The sequence below is a fragment of the Agelaius tricolor genome, unplaced genomic scaffold, assembly GCF_023055355.1.
Source record: "Agelaius tricolor isolate 1412-34295 unplaced genomic scaffold, bAgeTri1.0.p SCAF_28, whole genome shotgun sequence".
NCBI lineage: Eukaryota > Metazoa > Chordata > Aves > Passeriformes > Icteridae > Agelaius > Agelaius tricolor.
Genome location: NW_027269288.1, coordinates 4,028,032 through 4,037,176, shown reverse-complemented (window position 1 = coordinate 4,037,176; position 9,145 = coordinate 4,028,032). Strand labels below are relative to the sequence as shown.

Here is a 9,145-nt window from a genome sequence, read left to right as displayed (position 1 = left end):
GGGCTCGGAGCGGTGCCGAGGGCTCGGAGCAGGGGCTGCGGCGGAGCGGTGCCGATGGCTCGGTGCGCTCGGGGCTGTGGCGGAGCGGTGCCGATGGCTCGGCGCGCTCGGAGCAGGGGCTGGGGCGGAGCAATGCGGGGCCGAGGGCTCGGAGCAGGGACTGTGGGGGCGCGGCGCGGCTCGGGCGCGCCCTTTCCCCGTGGCGGCGGGGGCGGCCCCGCTCCGCCCGCCCGGCGCTGACGCGGCCCGGCCGTCACGGCGGCCCCGCCAATGGCGGCCCGCGCAGGCGGGGGCGGCGCGGGGCCCTGCGCGCGGCTCCCGCGCCGGTGCGGTCGGGCGGCGGCGGCGGCAGCCGAGCGCAGGTGGCCCGGCCCGGCGGCGGCCGCTCCGCTCCGCTGCGGTGCGGGATGGAGCGCGGCGCGGCGGCGCTGATCCGCGAGGGCTGGTTCCGCGAGACGTGCCGGCTGTGGCCCGGCCAGGCCATGTCGCTGCAGGTGGAGGAGCTCCTGCACCACCAGCGCTCCCGTTACCAGGAGATCCTCGTCTTCCGCAGGTGCGGGAGGGCCGCCCGGGGCGGTGGGGGGATGGCGGGGCCGGTCAGCGCCACGCGGTGGGGCCTGGCGGCGCGGAGAGGGGGCGGGGGAGCGCGGCCCCGGGCCGGCTCCAACCCCGCTTCCCCGCTCTGCCCAGCACCACCTACGGCAACGTCCTGGTCCTGGATGGGGTGATCCAGTGCACGGAGCGGGACGAGTTCTCCTACCAGGAAATGATCGCCAACCTGCCCCTCTGCAGCCACCCCGACCCCCGCAAGGTGAGCGCTCCCCAGCCCGCACCTCAGGGCTCCCCCAGCCCCCGCAGGGCTGCCGGGGCCTGTCCTGGGCCGGAGGGGCCGGCGGGCTCTGGGCCCCGCGGTCCGTGTCCGGGCGGCACGGGCCCACAGGGCTTGCACGCCGTTCTCCTTGGGCCGTAGAGCCGAAGTTGCCGCGGGCCGAGCCCGCTGACAGCCCACGCTGTGCCCTCTTCCCTGCCAGGTGCTGATCATCGGCGGCGGCGACGGGGGAGTGCTGCGGGAGGTGGTCAAACACCCGACCGTGGAGTCCGTGGTGCAGTGCGAGATCGATGAGGTGCGTTGGGCTCCCGGCAGCTCGGGGCTCCTGGGCGGGCTGCCCGGCAAGGCGAGCCCGACTTCACATCATCCACGGGCGCTGCGCCTTCACCTGCTGTCTCTCGTCAGCACCAGGCGCGTTTGCTGCCGGTTCTGCTGGCGTGACAATGACAGCGCCACCTCTCTTTGCCTTACGAGTCATCTACGTGGCAGCTGGCTGCCTCTTCTGTGTGATTTCTTTCACACACATACGATCGAGGCCCTTCCAGGCAGACGTGGGCCAAGCACGGGATCTGGAGGAGTGCCCTGGCTCTGTGGAGGTGCTGCTTTTCCCTCTCCTTCACTGCCGAACAGAGTGCTCCTGGCAGGGGAGGATGGTTGCTTGGTTAGGCAGTCTCTTGCAACCAAAATCAGGAACTAAGCAGCAGGGATTTGCTTCCGTGATAGATGGGCCAGTTGCTTTAGAAATGGTCATCATTTTCTGTCTAGTACATCAAACTTGGAAGGGAGGAAGTCACTACCAATTAGAGCATGTTGAGGCTTTGCCTTATTGATAGTGACTGTCAGGAAGTGGGTATCTGCTGAGAGTCAGCCTGTGCCTGGTAACCTGTCTGCTCACAGAGGCCTCCAAGTCACAGTTGGTGTTAGGATGTGGGCTGCTAACTCTGTCACACCACTCAAGTTTACTCTTTTCCCAGTCCTCCTCTCAGCCAGTTTTATTTTACTTTACTCAGCCTTTTCTCAGAAAGTTTTGCTCAGGGTAAAGCTCTATTAAGAACAGGAAATACTGCTATATGAGATTGTGTGCTCTGCCTGCCAGCTAAGTAGGCAAACGTCCCTGATTTTAACAAACACTGCCTGACACCAGCGTTTTTTTTTGGTTTTGCCAGCTGTGAGAAGCTGCTAGTGTTCAGTACAACTGCTGGGCCCAGGGCAGTGGCTGCCTAACAATTTTAGAGAGAAAACTTTATCTTACAGGAGGATTGATATCATGGCTACAGTGCAGAGATGGGGATATTTCTCATCTTGCATTCAGAAACCTGCTGGCATGGTTTTACTTAGGAAGAAAATTTGATTTAGCTGAGATCACCTATGCAAGTGATGTTCTGTAGGAAGAAGAAGGAGGACAGAGCAGTCTGACCTGTAATCATATTTGCTCAGTTCCTCAGGGAGCTTTTGAAGCTGCAGGTTTTTGTTGAGTTTGGCATAGACAGAACAACAGTGTCACTGAACCCTGAGGCTGTAGGAAAAGGCTGAGAGTAGCTTTGCTGGCTGAAGATGCTGGCAGCTTTTGTGGCTTTCACTGGCAAATCAGACTTGAGCTGAAGGTACTGAAGGAAATGACTCATTGTGCTGTTCTTCCAGTCACAGCTGCACAGCAGCCTGAGAAGCAGCTTCTTGTAAGCCTCTGACCCACTTGTGCTCTCTGTGTTGCAGGATGTGATCCAGGTGTCTAAAAAATACCTCCCAGGGATGGCAGTGGGCTATTCCAGTGCTAAGCTGACATTGCACGTGGGAGATGGTTTTGAGTTCATGAAACAGAATCAAGAAGCCTTTGATGTGATTATCACGGACTCGTCTGACCCCATGGGTAAGAATTCCAGCCATAAAAGGGCACTGGTTTCCACACACCTGCTTCATTTTTTTTTTATTCTGCCTACCTCTTGGAAGTTCTGCCAGCCTGCTGAGGATCCTTTCAAGTGAAAAGACTGTTGCCAACTTGGTTCTTTTAGTAGGGAAAGGGAAGGATGGAAACCATAAAATTGTATCAGCAGGCCTTCAAGCCAGCTGTTACATTTCTCTCCTCAAAATTCAGCTCCAGCAACTATTTCTTCTGGCAGAGTTGTTCCCTGAGTGCAGCAATCCCATGCTGGAAGGGCAGCTTTGCACATGTGCCTGCTGATAAAGCAGTGGCTCACTCACTGCTGGTGCAGCCCCTGCCCTGAAGATAGCTGGGGTGAGGCTGCTGTATTTCTGAAGGGGGAAACTGAGGTAGACAAGGACCAAATGTAGATATGGCACCTCATTTTAGGAACCCATCAACAAGTCTGAGTCACCTTCAATCTTGCCCTAGTCAACACAGAGAGAGGTATCTCTAAAAGGCAGTTTGGAGCAGGAGTTCTGCTTTAAAAATGCTCAGTGAAGCAAGAGGCAGCTGCTAAGTCTTTGTTTAATGGGGGACCTGGGCTTGCTATTTAGCAAAGCTAAAATCCTGACTGTTTTGCCCTGCTAGGTGCAGTGTGGGGTTCACCTAGGCTCAAACCTTTTCTTTATTTACCTTTCTCCCAGGTCCTGCAGAAAGTTTGTTCAAAGAATCTTATTACCAGCTGATGAAGACAGCCCTGAGGGAAGATGGGATTCTCTGCTGCCAAGGTGAGGATGCTGCCCCTGGGCAGAGGCTGATGCCAGTCCTTTACATACCAAGAGTGAGGCACAGAGGGGACTCTTCTTGGGCAGATGTGATACAGGGAGTGAAACATGTCAGGTAAAGCAGTGGTTTTGATCCATGTCAGCTCATTCGTTATTGGACTGTGCTTAGCAAAACTGGCATCAGGGTCTGTGAAATTACAGGAGCTGGACAGGTTGAGACTTGGAAACACTGCTAACCTGGCACAGCTCTGTGCAGAGAAGAGGGGCAGCTCTCACCCACTGCCTGCCTTTCTCCCTGCAGGTGAGTGCCAGTGGCTGCACCTGGATCTCATCAAGGAGATGCGGCAGTTCTGCAAGTCCCTGTTCCCGGTGGTGGAGTACGCGTACTGCACCATCCCCACCTACCCCAGCGGCCAGATCGGCTTCATGCTCTGCAGCAAGAACCCCGTGAGTTCCACACACCTCAAGGGCCCTTTTCCTTTCCCTACAAACCTGCCTGAGGCTGTCCCTCGCAGAACTTGAGCTATGGCACTGAATTCTCCCACCTCTGGGGCCTCAAGATTCTTGAATTCTCAATTCTTGAACCTTGTGAGTTCCAGGCACCTCAAGGGCCCTTTTCCATTCCCTACCAGCCAGCCTGAGGCTGTCCCTTGCAGAACTTGAGCTATGGCACTGAATTCTCCCAGCTCTGGTGCTTCAAGATTCTTGAATTCTCAATTCTTGATTCTTGAACCCTGTGAGTTCCAGGCACTCAAGGGCCCTTTTCCATTCCCTACAAACCTGCCTGAGGCTGTCCCTTGCAGAACTTGAGCTATGGCACTGAATTCTCCCACCTCTGGGGCCTCAAGATTCTTGAATTCTCAGTTCTTGATTCTTGAACCCCATGAGTTCCACACACCTCAAGGGCTCTTTTCCTTTCCCTACAAACCTGCCTGAGGCTGTCCCTCGCAGAACTTGAGCTATGGCATTGAATTCTCCCAGCTGTGGGGCCTCAAGGTTCTTGAATTCTCAATTCTTGAACCCTATGAGTTCCAGGCACCTCAAGGGCCCTTTTCCATTCCCTACCAGCCAGCCTGAGGCTGTCCCTTGCAGAACTTGAGCTATGGCACTGAATTCTCCCACCTCTGGGGCCTCAAGATTCTTGAATTCTCAGTTCTTGATTCTTGAACCCCGTGAGTTCCACACACCTCAAGGGCCCTTTTCCTTTCCCTACCAGCCTGCCTGAGGCTGTCCCTCGCAGAACTTGAGCTATGGCACTGAATTCTCCCAGCTCTGAGGCCTCAAGGCTCTTGATGGGGCCTGGCTCTGCCAGCCCAGAGCTCCAGAGCTGCAGTGCAGCCTGCTCGGTGCTGAATGAAGTACAGAATTGACCAGTTGCTTTAAAAATGGTCATAATTTTCTGTCTAGTACAACAAACTTGGAATGGAGAAAGTCACTACCAATTTTTTAAGGTTTTGGTTTATTTGATGGTGACTGTTACAAAGCAGGCACCTTCCGAGAATCAGCCTGTGACTGATTTGATGATAACTTATCATCCCTAAAGATAAGTGAGAGAGGAAGCCAGACCAGCTAGAGAGTGCACCTGGAAGCACAGCAAACCTTCAGGATCTCTGTTTTCCCCCCCAAAGAGCACTGACCCTCACAGAGGCCTCCAAGTGAGAGTTGGTGTTAGGATGTGGGCTGGTAACTCTGTCACACCACTGGAGTTTACTCTTTTCCTATTCTTCTTCAATGTGGCTGAAGGGAAGCCCATGCCTCCCCTGAACTCTCTTCTTTGCTCACAGAGGGGAAAATAAAAGTACCAAAGTCACCACTATGCTCCTGGCATCATAATTCTGCTGCATGAAAGGAACAAGTGTCAAAGAAAATAATATCTAAGATGGAGCTGGACAAGCCAGGGACCACAGGACAGATTTATGCAGCACCATGCTAGACAAGGAAACTGTCCAGTGTTTTAAGATGGTTTTTAGATGATGTTTAAGATAATGTTTAAGGTTTAAGATGATGTTTAAGATAATGTTTAAGGTTTAAGATGGGTTTGGGGTGCCAGCATTGCTGCTGCTGCACACGGTTAACCCGGGATGCTGGCAGCATGCACTGTGCCCACCATGGATTCTGCTTTGAAGAGCAGAGCCTTGTTCCATGGATGCTCAGGCACTCTCACACATCTGGCCCATGGCTCATGCAGTCTGACCTCATGCACTGGCATCTGTGCACAAGTGCTGGTCACAGGAGTTACAGAGCACAAACCCCAGCCCTTGGTGCTGGGGCTGTGCAGAACCTTTGACCTCATAGTAGAACAAAATGTTATTTGTTCTCCTGGGAGTCATCTCAGTTCTCTGCCATGCATCAGGATGCCTGTCACACAGCCTTTGGCTCCTTATTTGTTATAAATGAATATTCTAATTTAATAATTAAGGATATTATTAAATAATCAAAATATAAATTTGGAAAAAGCCACAAGCAATTTGACTCTGAGCCAGGCCATCAGAGTTGGGAAACCCAGGATTTGGTCTCTATTGCACCAAAGTCCCTGTGGATCTCCAAATGTCATTTCTAAGGGGTTTGTTTTATACAGTCTTTTGGCCTCTGGAAGGGGCCCTTCTTTAGCATATTTTAGCATATTATTGTAGCTTTTCTTTCTTGCTGCCACGTTTCCCAGAACCAGTGGATAATTCCTGGAATCCCGTCAGGTGAAAACTTCCTGGCATTGACTTCTGACAATGCCTATCAAATGCCTCCTGCTGGGGTCTTGTCAGATGAAAAAATCTCTTGAAATATCCATCTCTGGAGACAGTCATCTTCCTGGTGTTTGAATCTCCATCCTTATCTTGTAGCCTATTACAGCTTGTTGCCCAACACCGCCTTTGTTCACAAAATGCTGCGGTTTTAATTTCCTTTAGCGCTAATTATTTTACAACATATATTACATTATCCAAATAGTCAGAGCTCCTGACTTTGGTTTTTTTTTTTGCAGAACACAAATTTCCGGGAGCCTGTGCAGCAGCTCTCACAGCAGCAGGTGGAGGAGAGGAGTCTCAAGTACTACAACTCTGACATTCACAGGGCAGCATTCATCCTGCCAGAGTTTGCACGGAAGGTAAGCCAGACTCTGCCACAGCTGCTCCCTCCAGGGTGAGATAGGAGTGGGAGTACACAGGACTGAGGATTTCTTGCAGTCCCAAAGATTTCTGTGGGCAAGTCAGAGCAGGACAGCATTTTGTATGACAGAGCAGAGTATGAGTCAGTCAGGGAAGACGAGAGTTCATTTAGGAGCTGTTCTTGGGGCTCATGTGCCGTGCCTTGATGACAGATCACTCCTACTTCACCTACCAAAGCCAGGTCCAAGATGGTTTTTACCAGCAATTCAGAGGCAGGCACTTATTCACATCCCCCTTTGAAAGGGAGCTGGGAATAGTCCATGCAAGCTTACCAGAACCTTTCAGTCTGGGGCCACAAACTCTTTCCAGCAGCCTCTGCCAAGTCTGTGGACTGCACGAGGCTTGCTCACTTGTAAAGTCCCAGACATGCTGAAGGGAAGCCCATGCCTCCCCTGAACTCTCTTCTTTGCTCACAGAGGGGAAAATAAAAGTATCAAAGTCACCACTATGCACCTGGCATCATAATTCTGCTGCATGAAAGGAACAAGTGTCAAAGAAAATAATATCTAAGATAGAGCTGGACAAGCCAGGGACCACAGGACAGATTTATGCAGCATCATGCTAGACAAGGAAACTGCCCAGTGTTTTAAGATGGTTTTTAGATGATGTTTAAGATAATGTTTAAGGTTTAAGATGATGTTTCCAACCCAAATTATTCTGTGCTCTTCTGATTGGCGTTAGAGGCAGAACTGGTGTTTCCCACTGGAAAGCTCCAAAAGTCTCAGATAAAATGTGCTTGATTTCTAGCACAAATGAGAGGGTAAAGAAGGGATGCTGCAGCATAGATCAGTCTTGCTTCTTGAAGGATGGTCTGTATTTCCACATTATTCCATCATATGCCCACTGGGCTGCAACTGCAGCTTCCAGAAAAAAATTCCTTAAAATTTTAGTCATTAGAATTAGAATTAGAGTGTGGTAGGGATGAAGGCAAATGCCATAACTGTGTTGCAGAGGTGGTGATTCATGTTTCCCCTGCAGCCTGGCAGAGCTGGGGCAGGTCCATCCTGACATTTGTCTTTGGCTCTCTGCAGGCCCTGAGCGATGTGTGAGACCCTGAGCTGCTTCCTTCCTCCAAGCTGGACTCTGAGATCATCAGTGATGTGGCTGGGATCTTCTCAGCAGACTGCAGATTTGCTCTTCACTGTGTGGGATTGTTTAACCCTTGGCCAGCCAACATTCCCTCTGATGTGTTAAGGATGATGGGGCATAAGCCAGATAAGACTATTGAAAAGGTCCAGTGACTTAATGCGTGAGGTCAAAACTGTTCTTTCCAGTGCTGGAAATGTAAAATGTCTTTTTTCTTTCTCTCTTCCCTGCACCCATTCTAAATTCTCCCATCCCAAGCACACTCCACACCCCCCCAGCTGATGTGATGTATTTATAACTGACACATATTTCTGTCTGGTGGGCTGGGAACAGTCCAAAGGGTCCCTGACTCAGCCTTAAGCACAGAGAGAGAGAAAGAGAGAGGGAGCTTTGTGCACAGTTAGCTCACTCTCTCCTCGTGGGAGCTCCCTGCTGCTGACACACTTGGACTGGTAACAGGTCTGAGCCTTTGCATCCCACTGCCCTCCTGTGACTCCTGCACTTCTCTGCAGCACAGCTGGAGGAGTCACAGTGCAAACTGTTGCCATTCACAATAGGTCTCCCTCCAGCCCTGATGGAGTAGCAGTATTAAACACCAGCCAGGCATGCTGGCAGCAGTCCTGTGGCTTTTTTTTGTTAAGGTTGCTAATTTTTTTTAATTGGCTGGAAACAGAAGTGCTGAGGTGCCAACAGGCTGACTGCTGTTCTTACCTCTGCCCTCAGAGAGGTTCCAAAGAATGTTTATCAATATGGTGACAGGTGAGATATATATATATATATATGTATATGTGTGTGTATATATATATATATATATCTAAAAAGCAAACCTTAGCTGCATTGCCTGATGTTCAGTACTGATGCTGGGGAGTTGGTTGTGCTGACAAATCTCTCATCTCAGTCATGCTGAGATGCCTCAGGCCTGGGTGTTTGCAAGTCCTTAGGAGGCATCGTTATTTCCAATGCTGCCCCCAGATGCATAAATTGTTTTTCATTGTCCACTGTAAGATGGAGCTGCCTTCACTTCTTTACTTCTGTTCTGAAGATTCTGTCCCCCTGCACTGTGGGAATCACCCTCCCAGCACAACCACTGTGCCATTGTCACTCCCTTGCACTCAATTAAACACTTGGCTCTGGTTAAGGTGACATCAGTGTGGGTCAGTGTTCTTTGGGGGGAAAACAGAGATCCTGAAGGTTTGCTGTGCTTCCAGGTGCACTCTCTAGTTGGTCTGGCTCCCTCTCTCACTTATCTTTAGGGATGATAAGTTATCACCAAAATTAAGCACTAAAAGATCCCATTACATGTTTTGCATTGTAGTGTAGCTGCCCCATAGCTCCTCCAGCTGCTCTCATCCTCTGTGCTGCAGACTCAGTCCCTGCTATCCAAGCTATTCTGCAGTCCAAATGCTGCCTCTGTTACAGTTTT

At 51.4% G+C, this 9,145-nt stretch overlaps 1 protein-coding gene across 1 annotated transcript; it reads left to right on the top strand.

The window, feature by feature from the left end:
• Nucleotides 1-286: 286 nt before the first annotated feature.
• On the top strand, nucleotides 287-8,865 carry SRM (spermidine synthase). The gene is made up of 8 exons (XM_071448899.1): nucleotides 287-553; nucleotides 691-811; nucleotides 1,032-1,124; nucleotides 2,543-2,696; nucleotides 3,395-3,478; nucleotides 3,777-3,922; nucleotides 6,453-6,575; nucleotides 7,668-8,865. Exons 1-8 carry the CDS (start codon nucleotides 408-410, stop codon nucleotides 7,683-7,685), a joined length of 885 nt encoding a protein of 294 aa, XP_071305000.1. The 5' UTR covers nucleotides 287-407; the 3' UTR covers nucleotides 7,686-8,865.
• The last annotated feature ends 280 nt before the right edge of the window (nucleotides 8,866-9,145 follow it).

What these genes read in the sequence shown, in the direction of transcription:
- SRM (XM_071448899.1), top strand. Translation starts at nt 408, where the DNA reads ATGGAGCGCGGCGCGGCGGCGCTGATCCGCGAGGGCTGGTTCCGCGAG. An exon ending in GAGATCCTCGTCTTCCGCAG is followed by an intron (nt 554 to 690) that starts GTGCGGGAGGGC and finishes CGCTCTGCCCAG; the next exon opens with CACCACCTACGGCAACGTCC. An exon ending in TGCAGTGCGAGATCGATGAG is followed by an intron (nt 1,125 to 2,542) that starts GTGCGTTGGGCT and finishes TCTGTGTTGCAG; the next exon opens with GATGTGATCCAGGTGTCTAA.